A 17447-nucleotide genomic window follows, 5' to 3' on the forward strand; every position below is an offset into this window, starting at 1 on the left:
CTCAGTTTGCCAGGGGACTCACTCATGGGACAGTAGGGCAGCTGACAGAACCTTTACTCTGTTTTCTACAGGCAGCTAAGCTCTTGGTCCAAAGGAGGTGTTTTAGCAAACCTCCTCTTGGTCTCTAGTCTAGAAAAAGAACTTTGCAGATGAGGGGACACCCCAAGGGCTCCGTCCCCCAGGTCCCAATCCCCCCTTTGACGGATGTGATGGCAAGCAGAGACAAACTTGGGAGTTGCGGTTAAATTTTGCACCATTTATTCCAAGACCCTCTTTCTTTTACAGAAACAATATCAATATAAATATTTCACAGAAGAAGTCCTAGAAAACACAGCTAACATAAGAGATCTACGAAACCAGTGGCAGGAAAGCCTGTCCAGACACTGTGTGGCTTGTCTGGGCTGGAAAGGGAAGATGGAGGGAGGAAAGTCAGAGGAGGAAGACTCATTTCCAGGATCCACTGAGGACAGGGATGCCTATGAAAGCACTTGGGGCAAAGGCCTGAGACCCTGGAGGAGGAGCAACATTCAGAGAAGAGACCTCCAGCCAGGAGGGTCCCCCGTGGGAGTATGGTGGGTCCAGGGCTGGGGTCTGCCTGCCTGGCCTGGGTCCCACAGCTGCTCCCTGCAGCAGGTGCCCAGGGTTCCTGGCAGAGCTGGGCCAGGATGGGGTGACACAGGTGCTCCCACGTCTGCTGTTCATACTCCTTTTCAGCCAGCTGGCTGCCCTCCTGGCTGGACTTCTGGGCTTCCCGCACCAGCCTCTCCACCTCCTCCAGGCCGAGCAGCCGGCCCTTGTCATTGGCCATAGCGATCCTGTCGGCCCTTGTCCGTGCTCTTGACGGTGGCTGGCGCATTCAAGATGTCACCAGCATCACTTCAAAGGTCTTCTCCACCTGGGGGAATCGTAGCCCTGGGTGTGTGTGTGTGTGTGTGTGTGTGTGTGTGTGTGTGTGTGTGTGTGTGTGTGTGTGTGCTTGCCGGCGGTGGCCGGGGGTGGGGGAAGTGGGGGTGGGGGTGGGGGTGGAGGGGATGGGAGTCTGCCAGCTCAAAGCCACCCAGCAAGCTGCTGTCGAGGATGTCTGCGTCTGCTTGCCGGGATGGTGGAGTCACGCTCAGTCAGGGTCGTCAACAGAGCGCCTGCTGTCTCCAGGCACAGGGACGGGGGGGGGGGGTGGGGGGGGTGTTGGAGCGGGGGCGGGGGGGAGGACCACATCGTGCAATGATTCAATACGATCGCCTGCACCCGCTGCATCGTAGACCACGGCTTCGTCGGGATTGAGGCTCTTGTTGAGCTCCTCGACCTGGAAGTAATCCCGCAGCAGCTTCTGCACCCGGGGGATGAGGATGGACCCTTCCCTACCCCCATCCCCACCCCCACTACTACCACCAGCAGCACGACCCTGTGGATCTGGCCCTTGTGCATCTGGGCGTCCCACAGGCCTTCTCCACCCGCTCCAGGGTGCCCGGGTAAAGGTCAGAGCACAGCTCCTCAAAGCGGCCCGGGTGATGGCCCTGAACAGGCGCACCCCCTCGTCCAGGCAGCCGATCTCCAGGTTGGCCCGCGCGCTGGACTACAGCGTGCCTTCGGCTCGCTCGCTCCACAGCGCTCCTCATCTCCCGCAGGGGCCTCTGGTTCTGACTCGGGTCCTTCCGGGGTTGGCGCCTGAACTCTCCCACGAGGTGGTTCATTAGCGGGTTGTCAAAGTCCTCTCCGTCCAGGCGTGTCCCTGGTTGTGGCCTGTACCTCAAAGATGCCGTCGTGGACGGTGAGAACGGACAGGTCGCAGATGCCGCGGTCCAGGTCGAAGAGGAGCAAATGCGCTCCCCGCCTGTCCCTGTCCGACCTGTCCAGCCCGTGGGCCACGGCCTCAGTCACGGGCTCGTTGATGATCCTCAGCACCTGGAGCCCCGCCATGGTCCCCGCATCCTTAGTGCCCTGGCGCCTCGGGTCGCTGAAGTAGGCTGGCACCGTGATGGCGGTGCTGCTCACTCGCTGCCCCAGGTAGGCCGCTGCGGTCTCCTTCATCTTGTTCCGCACCAAGGGAGAGATCTCCTCCAGGCGGATGGCCTCGCTCTCTCGCCTTTGTTGTACCAACGGCTCGGGAACAGACCTCCGGCCGCCCCACCCCCGCCTCGCTGCACTCGGACAAGCTGCCTCTTTGGGGTTCCGGGCTACTTCTGGCAGCCTACGGCCTGCGGACACCGAAAAAGCAGGCAGCCGGGCTCCAGAGGCAGATGCGGGGGTGCTGGCCTCACACAGGGCAGGCGGGTTCCTCCCACTCTGGTCGGCTAGGCACAGGAACTGACAGACGGACGGACCGGCGCTGCTGCCCGTACTCCCGTAACTGCCAGTGCTGTTAAAGCTCGTGCTGCTGGTGCTGGTGGCATTGGCTAGTACTTCTGGCGCTGCTGGCCCTGTGGGAGCACTCCGTGTGGGAACCTGGGTCCCGGGAGGGTCTCGGCTCCTGCTGCTCTTCGGTGTCTTTTCTCTGCTGCGATGGCGGTGCCGGGTTCTGCTTCCCGGCTAGCCTCTTTATCTGGAGGCCCGGGACCCGTTCGGGCACTCCTCCTGGGTCCGCGAACGTTCGGGCACCTTTTCTGGGAGCACGGAAGAAAGGGTCTGGAGGAGCCCGCCCCTCCCTCCGACAGACCATTGAATGGGATCCGAGGGCTCGGCTCCTCCAGAACCTTGGCGGGGGTAGGAGGCCGTGGCCTTCCAAAGCCGGGGGGACAGGGGAGGGGCCCGGGCGGAGAGCGGCTTCCCCGGATCCCAGCAGACTCTGAATGACTTTCTGGGGTCTGCGTCTGCTGGGTTCGGGAGCTGACGGTTCGGGGGCTGTCCTTGCTCGGGAACCCTGTGCTCCCAGCTGGCCCCGGGAGTGTCCCGGCCCGGCTGGCTGGCGGTGGAGAGCAGGAAGGGATAAGGACAGAGCTGGAGCTGGAACCCAGCACGGTGGTTGGAGCTCTCGGGGTGGAAGTTGGGCCTCAGACAGGCGGTCGAATGGGCGAACCTGGTGTAAACACTGGATTCCCGGGGTCTGGGAGAGCCTTTCCCCAGAGAAGGTGGCCCCGGGACCCTTCAGAGCAGTCGCATTGGTGGTTCAGTGGTAGAATTCTCGCCTGCCACGCGGGAGGCCCGGGTTCGATTCCCGGCCAATGCAACCACGTTTTTCCTCTTGCTTTTTACTCTCGACTCCCCCTCAGCCTCATCTCGAGACCCTCAAAAGCCATTCTCACGCTTCTGCCTACACTAGCCCACTGGACAGCCTTCTTGGGGGTTGGGTGGGGGAAGTAGGAGTGAGGGTGCGAGGAAGGCTTCTCGCTTGCACACAGAAGACTATTTCTCACCTCGGCTTCCTCACTCCCTTGGCACACAGCCATCTGCAAACACTCTCCGAGAGACCCACTTGGCACTCGACCAAGCAGTGGACCACCGGGTGAACGGGTGACCAGGGTCCTCCGAGGCTCAGTCCTGACCCCTGGGGGGAAGCTTGGACCGTGGGGAGGTGAGAGGCAAGGCAGCAACAAAACACCTTTCCCTGACCGGGAATCGAACCCGGGCCGCGGCGGTGAGAGCGCCGAATCCTAACCACTAGACCACCAGGGAACCCGTGCCTGTCCTCACACTCAGCACCCACACAGATGAAATGCAACAGCCCGCGCCTCCAAAACGCCTCCTGCAGGAACCCCATACACTCAATCAGGATGCAGGTCCTTGCAGCCGCCACACTCCTCTGTCCTTGCTGCCTCCCTCTTCCTCCTCCTGCTCCTTCTGCTCCTCCTGCTCTCGCGCCGCCTCCTCCTCCTCCTCCTCCTCCTCCTCCTCCTCCTCCACCTACACTTCAATCGCTCCCCGCATCACCGCGACGCTTGCCTTCCCAACAGCCCTCACCTCGCTCCCTAAGACACCAGAGCAGACGGAGGAAGAAACGCAAGGCGAGAACCACGATAGCAACCGTTTTGCCCACCACGGAGCCAGGCAAACGCAATCGAGCGGAGAAACAGAGCGATTTCCCGCTGCCGCCACCTGGCCACCTGGCGGCCTCGCAGAAAACCCACAGCAGCGCACCCGCACACAATGACAACCCACTGGCCGCCAACAGAAAGAAAAAAGGAAAAGAGACAAGCACCTCCCCGTCGGGGAATCGAACCCCGGTCTCCCGCGTGACAGGCGGGGATACTCACCACTATACTAACGAGGACAGTGACGAGGGATCGTCTTTCGGCCACCGACCCATACAGTCACTAGGAGATTCGCTCTTTTCACTTTCCTATGCTTCCCGCCCTCTCCCGCCAGTCTCACTCTCCACTACGCCCCAAGGTGTACAACCGCCGCCATCGCTTCCCCCGTCCGCTCCCCGCCTGGCTCCAGTTACCGCTTTCCCCAGAAACGCGCTTGGCCCCCCGCGCACACTACATACGGGAACTACGTGCACGTACACACAAACGCAGCCATGACTGGTGCTTAGCAAGGTGGGTGTTCCAGCCGTGGAGAGACAGATGCACAGAGACAGAGTGACAGGTCACCGGGGCCACCAAGGAAATCAATCGGATGCAGAGTTGTAAGGCGGAAACGTGTAGAATAAGTACTTACAAATGTATGCGTGGTAGCCTACCAATATGAATAACTTGGGTGTCTGGATGATGTTTTACTCTGAAGAGGTAGTATAGCAACAGCCACAAGGAGTTGCATTGGTGGTTCAGTGGTAGAATTCTCGCCTGCCACGCGGGAGGCCCGGGTTCGATTCCCGGCCAATGCAAATATTTAATTTTTTGCTCTTTCTGCTTGTCTGCAAGTATTTTTTTTTTTAAATACAACTCCCCTTCTTGAATCATGCGTATCTTTCTCATATAACTAGTACTTTATGGATCATTCAAATACAGACATAAACATTACTAAAAATGAAACTACATTGTCCCTATTTGCTGACTTAATTTTTACCAGAAAACACAAACTATTAAATAAACTCACTGAAATAGAATTAAAAAAAAATTTTATAAAGAAATTCACTGTGAGAACTAGTAGCTTAAGCAAAGTAACATGTTTCCAAAATACTCCCCTTACTCCACTCCATGGAGGCATTTCTAAAATGGAATCACAAAGTCTAGAAGAAAATAATAGAAAGGTAAATTCCTTTAGACATCATTAGAAATTGCACAAAATATTTGGGAGTCTTTCTATCACTCCCCATGTCGTCTAACCGCTCCTACCTTTTTAAGTTCACCGCACTGCCTCACTAGGGCAGCCTTCTTTGCCCTAGGAGAGCTCCAATTGTATGGACTATCAATTTCAATCAAGCCATCGGTCAACAAGTGTTTATTTGACAGCAACTGTTGGCTTAGTTGCATGATGTCTTTCTAGAAAGTAATTTGGAATTATGCACCCTGCCCCTCCCAATCACTGAATTCTGCATGCAATCAGATTCCTGGATACCACTACTAGGATCACACAGCTAGGAAGCATCTGAGATCATATCTGAATCCATGATTGGTTGGTCTCTAGGCCTGGTCCAATCCATTGAGCCAGCTGCCTACCTGCCCCCAGACAGATTATTTTTAATATACTTATCAATAAGTAGTCCCCCCCCCCTCCAACTCTCCTCCTCTACTGGAAATAAAGAAGAAAAAGGTGTTGAAGGTAAAAATACCTAGCTCTGAGTCACTGTTTCTTGGTAGAGCTATATTACAATTGTTCATTTTTCCATCTGGTCCCCGTCTGCTCCAACCTGGCCTTAAAAATATCTTTCTCTCAAAATGCTATCCACATCTAGAGAAAGAACTGTTAGAGTGGAAATGCAGAAGAAAATCATATGATTTATCAGTTGTTTAAATGGGTATATGATTGTATATGATTTGGAGTTTAGGTTTTATTAAAAAATGAATAATATGGAAATGGGTTGGGAGTGATAATACATGTATAACCCAGTGGAATTGCTTGTCAGCTCCAGGAGTGGGTAGGATAAAGGGGAGGGAGAGAACATGAATCATGTAACTATGGAAAAATACTTTTAAAATAAATTTTAAAAAATTTAAAGCCTTAAAAATATATCTTTCTCTTAATATAAGAACCTTACATGTTGGAGGGGATGGTGCAAAATTGGGATATTAATGCATTGCTGGTGGAGTTGTGAATTGATCCAACCATTCTGGAGGACAATTTGGAACTATGCCCAAATTGCTTTAAAAGACTGCCTGCCCTTTGATCCAGCCATAGCACTGCTGAGTTTATATCCCAAAGAGATAATAAGGAAAAAGACTTGAACAAGAATATTCATAGACTCTCTCTTTGTGGTGGCAAAAAAAAAAATCGAAAATGGGGGGGGTGGTAGTCCATCGATTGGGGAATGGCTGAACAAATTGTGGTATCTGTTGGTGATGGAATATTATTATGCTGAAAGGAATAATGAACTGGAGGAATTTCGTGTAAACTAGAACGACCTCCAGGAACTGATGCAGAGTGAAAGGAGCAGAACAAGGAGAACGTTGCACCCAGAGACTGATACACTGTGGCACAATTGACTTCTCTACTAGTAGCAATGCAGTGATCCAGGACAATGCCGAGGGACTTAGTAGAAAGAACTCTATCCACATCCAGAGAAAGAACTGTGGGAGTAGAAACGCAGAAGACAAGCATGACTGATCACATGGTTCTATGGGGATATGATTGGGGATGTAGACCCCAAATGATATTCTATTGCAAATATCAATAATATGAAAATAAATTTTGAACAATAATACATGTAAAACTCAGTGGAATTGCTCATTGGCTACGGGAGGGGGGAAGGAAAATATGAATCATGTAACCATGAGAAAATATTCTAAATTCATTACTCAAAAAATTAAATTAAAAAAAATTAATATAAGAACCTTACTCGACTACACAAGAAGATCCCTGTGAAGAAGTTAGGTACCTTACTGTCACAGGACAGGAGGGAATCAGTAGGGTGGTCTGTGTCCCTCCAGAATTATAAAATGAAGAGGGAATTGAGTAGTTCCTATTTTCGGTTGATGTCTCTGATCTAACAGCGCATGCGGTTTAAATGTGACCCAATGAATACTACCAAAGTCATTTGACATCCGGGAGTGTAGTCGCCCAGACGGCGACTAATCAAGGGATTAGAAAAAAGAACTGAGTTTCACGCGAACCATCACAAGGTTGCTACTCTCCGCCTAAGGGTTAGGCAAAGATTGTTCTGTTGGGTAACTGAACCAAGTCAGATGAGAGATACGAGAATATCAATACAATTTCAGTTTTCTTAAAGTATACCTCTAGTGTCTCTCCGCCACCTTGCTAAGCACCAGTCATGGCTGCGTTTGTGTGTACGTGCACGTAGTTCCCGTATGTAGTGTGCGCGGGGGGCCAAGCGCGTTTCTGGGGAAAGCGGTAACTGGAGCCAGGCGGGGAGCGGACGGGGGAAGCGATGGCGGCGGTTGTACACCTTGGGGCGTAGTGGAGAGTGAGACTGGCGGGAGAGGGCGGGAAGCATAGGAAAGTGAAAAGAGCGAATCTCCTAGTGACTGTATGGGTCGGTGGCCGAAAGACGATCCCTCGTCACTGTCCTCGTTAGTATAGTGGTGAGTATCCCCGCCTGTCACGCGGGAGACCGGGGTTCGATTCCCCGACGGGGAGGTGCTTGTCTCTTTTCCTTTTTTCTTTCTGTTGGCGGCCAGTGGGTTGTCATTGTGTGCGGGTGCGCTGCTGTGGGTTTTCTGCGAGGCCGCCAGGTGGCCAGGTGGCGGCAGCGGGAAATCGCTCTGTTTCTCCGCTCGATTGCGTTTGCCTGGCTCCGTGGTGGGCAAAACGGTTGCTATCGTGGTTCTCGCCTTGCGTTTCTTCCTCCGTCTGCTCTGGTGTCTTAGGGAGCGAGGTGAGGGCTGTTGGGAAGGCAAGCGTCGCGGTGATGCGGGGAGCGATTGAAGTGTAGGTGGAGGAGGAGGAGGAGGAGGAGGAGGAGGAGGAGGAGGAGGAGGAGGCGGCGCGAGAGCAGGAGGAGCAGAAGGAGCAGGAGGAGGAAGAGGGAGGCAGCAAGGACAGAGGAGTGTGGCGGCTGCAAGGACCTGCATCCTGATTGAGTGTATGGGGTTCCTGCAGGAGGCGTTTTGGAGGCGCGGGCTGTTGCATTTCATCTGTGTGGGTGCTGAGTGTGAGGACAGGCACGGGTTCCCTGGTGGTCTAGTGGTTAGGATTCGGCGCTCTCACCGCCGCGGCCCGGGTTCGATTCCCGGTCAGGGAAAGGTGTTTTGTTGCTGCCTTGCCTCTCACCTCCCCACGGTCCAAGCTTCCCCCCAGGGGTCAGGACTGAGCCTCGGAGGACCCTGGTCACCCGTTCACCCGGTGGTCCACTGCTTGGTCGAGTGCCAAGTGGGTCTCTCGGAGAGTGTTTGCAGATGGCTGTGTGCCAAGGGAGTGAGGAAGCCGAGGTGAGAAATAGTCTTCTGTGTGCAAGCGAGAAGCCTTCCTCGCACCCTCACTCCTACTTCCCCCACCCAACCCCCAAGAAGGCTGTCCAGTGGGCTAGTGTAGGCAGAAGCGTGAGAATGGCTTTTGAGGGTCTCGAGATGAGGCTGAGGGGGAGTCGAGAGTAAAAAGCAAGAGGAAAAACGTGGTTGCATTGGCCGGGAATCGAACCCGGGCCTCCCGCGTGGCAGGCGAGAATTCTACCACTGAACCACCAATGCGACTGCTCTGAAGGGTCCCGGGGCCACCTTCTCTGGGGAAAGGCTCTCCCAGACCCCGGGAATCCAGTGTTTACACCAGGTTCGCCCATTCGACCGCCTGTCTGAGGCCCAACTTCCACCCCGAGAGCTCCAACCACCGTGCTGGGTTCCAGCTCCAGCTCTGTCCTTATCCCTTCCTGCTCTCCACCGCCAGCCAGCCGGGCCGGGACACTCCCGGGGCCAGCTGGGAGCACAGGGTTCCCGAGCAAGGACAGCCCCCGAACCGTCAGCTCCCGAACCCAGCAGACGCAGACCCCAGAAAGTCATTCAGAGTCTGCTGGGATCCGGGGAAGCCGCTCTCCGCCCGGGCCCCTCCCCTGTCCCCCCGGCTTTGGAAGGCCACGGCCTCCTACCCCCGCCAAGGTTCTGGAGGAGCCGAGCCCTCGGATCCCATTCAATGGTCTGTCGGAGGGAGGGGCGGGCTCCTCCAGACCCTTTCTTCCGTGCTCCCAGAAAAGGTGCCCGAACGTTCGCGGACCCAGGAGGAGTGCCCGAACGGGTCCCGGGCCTCCAGATAAAGAGGCTAGCCGGGAAGCAGAACCCGGCACCGCCATCGCAGCAGAGAAAAGACACCGAAGAGCAGCAGGAGCCGAGACCCTCCCGGGACCCAGGTTCCCACACGGAGTGCTCCCACAGGGCCAGCAGCGCCAGAAGTACTAGCCAATGCCACCAGCACCAGCAGCACGAGCTTTAACAGCACTGGCAGTTACGGGAGTACGGGCAGCAGCGCCGGTCCGTCCGTCTGTCAGTTCCTGTGCCTAGCCGACCAGAGTGGGAGGAACCCGCCTGCCCTGTGTGAGGCCAGCACCCCCGCATCTGCCTCTGGAGCCCGGCTGCCTGCTTTTTCGGTGTCCGCAGGCCGTAGGCTGCCAGAAGTAGCCCGGAACCCCAAAGAGGCAGCTTGTCCGAGTGCAGCGAGGCGGGGGTGGGGCGGCCGGAGGTCTGTTCCCGAGCCGTTGGTACAACAAAGGCGAGAGAGCGAGGCCATCCGCCTGGAGGAGATCTCTCCCTTGGTGCGGAACAAGATGAAGGAGACCGCAGCGGCCTACCTGGGGCAGCGAGTGAGCAGCACCGCCATCACGGTGCCAGCCTACTTCAGCGACCCGAGGCGCCAGGGCACTAAGGATGCGGGGACCATGGCGGGGCTCCAGGTGCTGAGGATCATCAACGAGCCCGTGACTGAGGCCGTGGCCCACGGGCTGGACAGGTCGGACAGGGACAGGCGGGGAGCGCATTTGCTCCTCTTCGACCTGGACCGCGGCATCTGCGACCTGTCCGTTCTCACCGTCCACGACGGCATCTTTGAGGTACAGGCCACAACCAGGGACACGCCTGGACGGAGAGGACTTTGACAACCCGCTAATGAACCACCTCGTGGGAGAGTTCAGGCGCCAACCCCGGAAGGACCCGAGTCAGAACCAGAGGCCCCTGCGGGAGATGAGGAGCGCTGTGGAGCGAGCGAGCCGAAGGCACGCTGTAGTCCAGCGCGCGGGCCAACCTGGAGATCGGCTGCCTGGACGAGGGGGTGCGCCTGTTCAGGGCCATCACCCGGGCCGCTTTGAGGAGCTGTGCTCTGACCTTTACCCGGGCACCCTGGAGCGGGTGGAGAAGGCCTGTGGGACGCCCAGATGCACAAGGGCCAGATCCACAGGGTCGTGCTGCTGGTGGTAGTAGTGGGGGTGGGGATGGGGGTAGGGAAGGGTCCATCCTCATCCCCCGGGTGCAGAAGCTGCTGCGGGATTACTTCCAGGTCGAGGAGCTCAACAAGAGCCTCAATCCCGACGAAGCCGTGGTCTACGATGCAGCGGGTGCAGGCGATCGTATTGAATCATTGCACGATGTGGTCCTCCCCCCCGCCCCCGCTCCAACACCCCCCCCACCCCCCCCCCCCGTCCCTGTGCCTGGAGACAGCAGGCGCTCTGTTGACGACCCTGACTGAGCGTGACTCCACCATCCCGGCAAGCAGACGCAGACATCCTCGACAGCAGCTTGCTGGGTGGCTTTGAGCTGGCAGACTCCCATCCCCTCCACCCCCACCCCCACCCCCACTTCCCCCACCCCCGGCCACCGCCGGCAAGCACACACACACACACACACACACACACACACACACACACACACACACACACACACACACCCAGGGCTACGATTCCCCCAGGTGGAGAAGACCTTTGAAGTGATGCTGGTGACATCTTGAATGCGCCAGCCACCGTCAAGAGCACGGACAAGGGCCGACAGGATCGCTATGGCCAATGACAAGGGCCGGCTGCTCGGCCTGGAGGAGGTGGAGAGGCTGGTGCGGGAAGCCCAGAAGTCCAGCCAGGAGGGCAGCCAGCTGGCTGAAAAGGAGTATGAACAGCAGACGTGGGAGCACCTGTGTCACCCCATCCTGGCCCAGCTCTGCCAGGAACCCTGGGCACCTGCTGCAGGGAGCAGCTGTGGGACCCAGGCCAGGCAGGCAGACCCCAGCCCTGGACCCACCATACTCCCACGGGGGACCCTCCTGGCTGGAGGTCTCTTCTCTGAATGTTGCTCCTCCTCCAGGGTCTCAGGCCTTTGCCCCAAGTGCTTTCATAGGCATCCCTGTCCTCAGTGGATCCTGGAAATGAGTCTTCCTCCTCTGACTTTCCTCCCTCCATCTTCCCTTTCCAGCCCAGACAAGCCACACAGTGTCTGGACAGGCTTTCCTGCCACTGGTTTCATAGATCTCTTATGTTAGCTGTGTTTTCTAGGACTTCTTCTGTGAAATATTTATATTGATATTGTTTCTGTAAAAGAAAGAGGGTCTTGGAATAAATGGTGCAAAATTTAACTGCAACTCCCAAGTTTGTCTCTGCTTGCCATCACATCCGTCAAAGGGGGGATTGGGACCTGGGGGACGGAGCCCTTGGGGTGTCCCCTCATCTGCAAAGTTCTTTTTCTAGACTAGAGACCAAGAGGAGGTTTGCTAAAACACCTCCTTTGGACAAAGAGCTTAGCTGCCTGTAGAAAACAGAGTAAAGGATCTGTCAGCTGTCCTACTGTCCCATGAGTGAGTCCCCTGGCAAACTGAGGGGCTTGGGGATTGGCAGAGTTAGGGGTAGGGGATGCTGGGCAAAGCCAGACAGAAAGCAATGAGCAAAAGCAGAAACTGGAACAAAGAGTGCTTGCTTGCACATTCCCTGCTTTGGAAAAGCAAGTGGACCAACCTGAGATTGAATGACTGTCTTTGATCTCATTGAGAAGTCACAAAAAGCTGCCTGCTGACCTTGGTTAGCCAGGGGCCCTGGACCTGTGGTCCCTGTGGTCCTGGGCCATCCAGGGTTGCTGATGAATCACTTCATCAGCAACCCTTCATTGAATGTGCCAGGCACTGTGCTGGGTCTTCTGGGTACAAAGGGGAAAATGGAATGGCCCCTACCCTAAAGAGAACGTGTTGCTGGGGGGTGGGGGTGGGGGTGAGGGAAGACAGCAGGTACACTAGTAAATGTCTACCAGGATGCTTCAAAATACATAATTCTCTGGTGCAGGGAGAGACTGAGGGGATCAGGGAAGGCTGCTTGTGGGGGGGTGGCATTTGAGCTAGGGCCTTTAAGAGGTGAAGGCAAGTGAGGCAGGCCCGAGGGATCAGCCTGGGGAAAGGCTTTTGTGTTCTCCTAAAAGTCTTCTCTGGATGGACTCTCTGGCGGTTTCCCCAAGGAGAGAGGTGTGCAGTCTCCAGGGATAAGAAACTGTGACTCCTCTTTCCCAGGAATTCCAACTAGAATGGGTCTATGTTCACAGAGGCAACTTACCAAAAGGCAGTATCTGTTCTCTGGCCCTGTCGGAATAGTCATCCTAGTAGCAGAGAATGAATTTAGCAAGAGTCTATCTTATCCCATCCCCCAACAGATGATCAAAGCACCCAAGTGTGACCTTTTGGTGGTAATACATATACAAGGATATGCAACAAAACCATCTATCAAGTAGGAAGTACAAATGCCGGGCACATTATACCACCACCATCTCAACAAGAGGACTGGAGTGGATCTAGGGACAACTCATGCCTAGGTTGGGTACAGGAAGTGTTAGGTCATTGATTGGTATTGGGAAACACCTTTCTTTCTTGAGTTTCCATCATATCTCATCAGCCATCATTGCTGCTACTCTCTAACTCTGCTCTCCTGGCTGGCCTAAGAGAGGGACAATGTAACCTTTTTTCTTAGCATATGAAGTCATGGTTTATTGGTCAGACATTCTTTTTACCTTCCTAGGAACTTAAGGAATGGGTTTAGGAAGGGAAACAAGAAAGACTGGCAATGGATCTTTTGAAGTCATTGGCTTTAATATGTTTGCAAGGTGTAAAAAGTCAATGGGTCTGCACATATTCCCAGTTTGATTTGAGAGCCTGAGCATCTGTATCCACATGATTTTTACAGGCAAAAAGAAGAATATATTGAATGATTAACAGGATCAAACTGCAAGAAACTGAGGAAAACTCAAAAAAATTTTGTCACTCTAGTTTGTATAGTTTTTTTATTATTCTAAATTTTACAAAAACCAAACAAGGGTTTCCATATAGAAAGAAAAAGGAGCTAGTAAACAAAAAAGATAAAAAATAAATATTTAGTTCATTTTTCTACCTATGTGATAAATATTATGCACTATTTTTCCAGCCTCTCTTCACCCTTCCCTTAACCCAAAAGATATCAAGTCAGCCAAACATTTCACCTTTCTGTTCACTTTCTGGAGGCAACTTTCATTGTTTATTCTTCTAGCATTAATTCTGTGGTTATGTATATTGTTCTCTACTCATTTCACTATTTATTGTCTTGTGTAGTTCTTTCCAGGTTTTAAAAAATTCAGTCTGTTCATCACTTCTTATAGTGAAGTAGTATTCCATCACAATCATAAACCACAATTTATTTTGTCAAACCTCTCAGTCTCTAGTTCTTTGCCAGCACAGAGAGCTGCTATAAATCTTTTGGAACATATGGATTCTTTTACAGATATAGCAATGGTCCTAAGGCAGTAATGATGAACCTATGACTCATGTGCCCAAAAGGGTATACAGAGCCTTCTCTTTGGGTATGGCTGCAGTTATCCACCAGAATTCGTTACTAGAAAGCCAGAGGGATTCAGGGTGGAGCTGTTCCCTACCCCTCTCCATGTACCTGAGGATATCCCTCATTTCATCCACCCCTCCACCCAGCAGGCCATTGGGAATGCTTTCTCCCTCTCCTCTCCTGTCTTGAGTAAGGGGAAGTAGGGTAGGAAGGGAAAGGCCTGCACCCATCTCTATTCCAGTAGCTGCACTTAAATTCTGGAATAGAAGCAGAAGAGTCAGTATCTTATGGAGACGTTGTCAAGTCTCCTTGCGAGGCTTCTTGCACCCTCTCCTCGTTCTTCTCTTTATGGTCAATTTCTTGAACTCAGCGGGGAGGGAGCCATACTCTGTCTTTACCTGTGGAGACACAAACAGAACCTCGGACTTGCAGGACCACTGGGTGGTCCTTGCCAAGTTTGATTATCATCTTTCCACATGCCACATTTTTGTTCTGGGTCAGGGAGCACAGGAGTGGTACCTGAATTTCGTTCATAAGAAAATGCAGAGAAAAAATTTTCAGCTCTGGATATATTATTAGAAGTAAAGATCAAATTATTTATAGTATATACAGCTATTGCCAATCATCGATGTGGGTTGCTGTCTCCCCCTTTTTGTTTTAAAAGAAACGTTTTTTAAGATCTGATTACTGTGCTCCACAATAGTTTGTCCTTGTTGGCAAAAAAGAAAAAATTGTTTGGAAGTATAAGCAGGTCCAATATCTGTTTTAGGGAGGGTAAAAATGATAGGTGAGCTACTTTTCTTGTATACTCCTGCCTTGTAATTAGCATTTGCATCAACAAAAACATTAGGTCCTGATACCGGATGATCTCTTAGAATATGAGGAAAAACAATAGGATGTTGTGACAAAAAAGAAAATAAGCCTTGTGGAGTGTAGGTGGTAATAGCAATGGGGTACACTAATAGTAAAGACCATTCGTCATGACTTTGTAAATATTTCTGTATTATATCTTTAGCAATGGGTACCCGGATATCATGAGGATACTATCCTAAACCTGAGATCACATGTTCTATGCCTTTCCATATTAATTGAACCACAAGACAATTATAACTTTGTAAAGCCCTTCCCATTTTGCTTTTTAGATTTAACCATTCAATGACTCTTTGTTTCTCAGTTAAGGCACCTGTTGGTAACATTAAAGTTGCAAAAATAGTCACTTCCACGGCTAATTGAGGCTGTTAGTGGTTGAGTGGAGCCTGATTCAATTTGTCTTCTACTATCTCTAAAGCAAGAGAGGCCTCAGGTGTCAAAGTTCCAGGGAAATTCAAATCAGAACTCCCTTCCAGTATTTTGAATAACGGTTGTAATTCAGTTGTAGTAAGAAATGAATATTGCTTAACCCAGTTGATATTACCTAACAATTTCTGATTATCATTTAAGGTGTTAAGGCAGTCCTTTCTTAATTATATTTTTGAGGCATAACAGATGTTGCATATAACTGAGCCCCTGAATAGAGTACGGAACTTGTTTTTTTAATCTTTTCTTGAGCAATGACTAACTGGTATTTTTGCAAGGTAATTTCCAACTGACTATAGCACTTGCTTATTTGGGATTCATCTTCAGCCTCAATAAGTGCTTGGGATGCTACAAATATAATCCATATAATGGACGATGTACAGAGCAGGAAAGTGTAGTCTTACAGAATGAAGGGCTGAAGCTACATATTGTTGGCTGAATAATCTTATCATTCTGGACATGGAATATTTGCATTAAAATTCCACAGCTTCAAACAAGCTACTTGGTCAGACAGGGCTGACAAAGTTTGTTTGTTTGAGCGTCTTAAAACCTCCATTTCTACAATTAAAATATACTCATCTTACTTTATATCACACAGTGGTTGTTAACTCTTTGAAGTCCCCATTTCAGTTCCTAAGTATCAGTGTGGATTATAAGCACTTCTTTCTCCTTCCTGTGTGCAAGGAAGGGGTTAATAGCTTCTGAGCAATTTATCATAAGGCTGCTTGGCTCAGTTTAGATTTATTACTTAACAGCCTTGTCCCATCCTTCTTTAACAAGTGAGCTTACTATAATTTAAAATATTGAATTTATCAAACCTCTTTCATAATAATTTACTCTCAGTGGATTTTAGTTTGAATTCCACAACTCCCAAATAACTTTTATTAAGTCCTTTAGCGATGTTTCAGTGTTTAACCAAACTGAAGTACAAAGCATTTTACGTGCACTCCTCTCAAATTTCTGTCTAAAGTAGAATAAAACCTACAGTTTAGTTTTCTATTAGCTCAAAATATTGCTATATACCTGATTAAATTCCAATTTATAATTTGTTGTATATATTTTACACTAGAATTCACAGTATCAACTAGTATCTCTATCCCTTACTCTTATTTCTTCTGGCTTCTCCTCTTTACCATTATTGTAAATAGAGGACAGATACTATCCTGAATTGTATTTAATCCTTATGACAAGCCCTTTTTTATTTCAAGGCTGTAGTTTGCATATCATATACCCTTAAATTCCTTTCTATACTTTGTACACATTTTTAAAAGCAATTCATATAACCTTAGTCAAAGACAACAACGTTTAGAAATTTTCTCTTGCAAAATACCAAATTCTTAGTACTAATATTATTAAATTCCATAAACAGATTGATCACTTAAACTTCTTGTGTGTCATATGATTTCTTGTTACTACTCCTGACAGCACATGCATTAAAATAAATCTGATTTGAAAAAATCCCAAATTTAATTTCTAGAATAAGTTCTTCTCAACAACATAACAACTTTTTCTGAATGACTTTTACATTTATAAAGTAACCAGTGCAATTTTTGTCCTTATAGAATAAAATATTCCCTCTCTGTGTCAGTCTGGCTATCAACCACATTTAGACAATTGTCAAATTCACTGAAACCATTATGCATAGCAAGATTTAACAAAATAAACTTCTAACCATGAGTTTTGTTGTGCTCAATAAAATCTGGTTAACATTATTAACATGACATTATTAACATGACAAATAGTTACTATAATACATGAAATTATATTTGTATCATATCAAAATCATTAACAATCCTCCCAAATTGCATACATCAAACCATTAATCTTAAATGAAAAATAGCCTCTAATTGTGGAGTAAAAATCTCCCTTTTTCTGCTCTGAATTTTTCTCTTTTTCGCTCCATTGGGGGCCCATCCAAAGGAAGAAAGAGGTAAAAATCATTGAACAGGTATTTGCTTTTGTCCTCTGCTGAGGATTTTTGACAGGCAAGTTCAATCTTGCAACTATCCCATTTTATTTTCTTTCTTTTTGTGAGTGTCCAATTTAAAAATACATAGAAGACTTATACATATACATATACATATACAAGACTTTGACAAAGACAACGATAAACAGAAACACACAACATTGTGACAAGCATGCTTTGAAAAAAAATCAGTGTTTTAGGATCCATTCTAAAGAAAAATTATAATTTCCCTCTCACCCTTAGAGTATCTCGTATACTCACCACTGAGGGGATTTCCATAGCATCAAAACTTTGCATGACCAGCACACTGCATTGGGGGTTCTCCAAAGAGAACCAAAGGGAGGGTTCCAATAAAAGAACCGGGGGAAGGGGGTCCCTAATAGGGGACAGTTTAGAACTATTGGGGGACAGCTTAAAGCTGTCCGAGAAGTCGCAAGAAAG

The 17447-nt window shown here is 50.4% G+C and overlaps 2 protein-coding genes and 7 non-coding genes across 9 annotated transcripts; 5 read left to right on the forward strand and 4 right to left on the reverse strand.

The window, feature by feature from the left end:
* Positions 1-235: 235 nt before the first annotated feature.
* Positions 236-3694, reverse strand: LOC100032797 (uncharacterized). The gene is given in 4 exon segments (XM_056814748.1): positions 236-1722; positions 1724-2526; positions 2596-3079; positions 3351-3694. Coding segments are annotated over 4 exon segments (1971 nt in total). The 3' UTR covers positions 236-1382.
* TRNAG-GCC (transfer RNA glycine (anticodon GCC)) lies at positions 3093-3163 on the forward strand. Its single transcript has one exon. It is a non-coding gene; the product is annotated as a tRNA-Gly (tRNA).
* On the reverse strand, positions 3538-3609 carry TRNAE-CUC (transfer RNA glutamic acid (anticodon CUC)). Its single transcript has one exon. It is a non-coding gene; the product is annotated as a tRNA-Glu (tRNA).
* Positions 3695-4132: 438 nt separating the features above from the next.
* On the reverse strand, positions 4133-4204 carry TRNAD-GUC (transfer RNA aspartic acid (anticodon GUC)). Its single transcript has one exon. It is a non-coding gene; the product is annotated as a tRNA-Asp (tRNA).
* A 487-nt stretch (positions 4205-4691) lies between these two features.
* TRNAG-GCC (transfer RNA glycine (anticodon GCC)) lies at positions 4692-4762 on the forward strand. Its single transcript has one exon. It is a non-coding gene; the product is annotated as a tRNA-Gly (tRNA).
* Positions 4763-7560: 2798 nt separating this feature from the next.
* On the forward strand, positions 7561-7632 carry TRNAD-GUC (transfer RNA aspartic acid (anticodon GUC)). Its single transcript has one exon. It is a non-coding gene; the product is annotated as a tRNA-Asp (tRNA).
* Positions 7633-8079: 447 nt separating this feature from the next.
* On the forward strand, positions 8080-11533 carry LOC130456956 (uncharacterized). The gene is given in 6 exon segments (XM_056814749.1): positions 8080-8423; positions 8695-9178; positions 9248-10050; positions 10052-10187; positions 10189-10270; positions 10273-11533. Coding segments are annotated over 6 exon segments (1968 nt in total). The 3' UTR covers positions 10392-11533.
* TRNAE-CUC (transfer RNA glutamic acid (anticodon CUC)) lies at positions 8165-8236 on the forward strand. The gene has a single exon. It is a non-coding gene; the product is annotated as a tRNA-Glu (tRNA).
* Positions 8611-8681, reverse strand: TRNAG-GCC (transfer RNA glycine (anticodon GCC)). The gene has a single exon. It is a non-coding gene; the product is annotated as a tRNA-Gly (tRNA).
* Positions 11534-17447: the final 5914 nt, after the last annotated feature.

Source organism: Monodelphis domestica, chromosome 2 (genome assembly GCF_027887165.1).
Source record: "Monodelphis domestica isolate mMonDom1 chromosome 2, mMonDom1.pri, whole genome shotgun sequence".
Taxonomy (NCBI): domain Eukaryota; kingdom Metazoa; phylum Chordata; class Mammalia; order Didelphimorphia; family Didelphidae; genus Monodelphis; species Monodelphis domestica.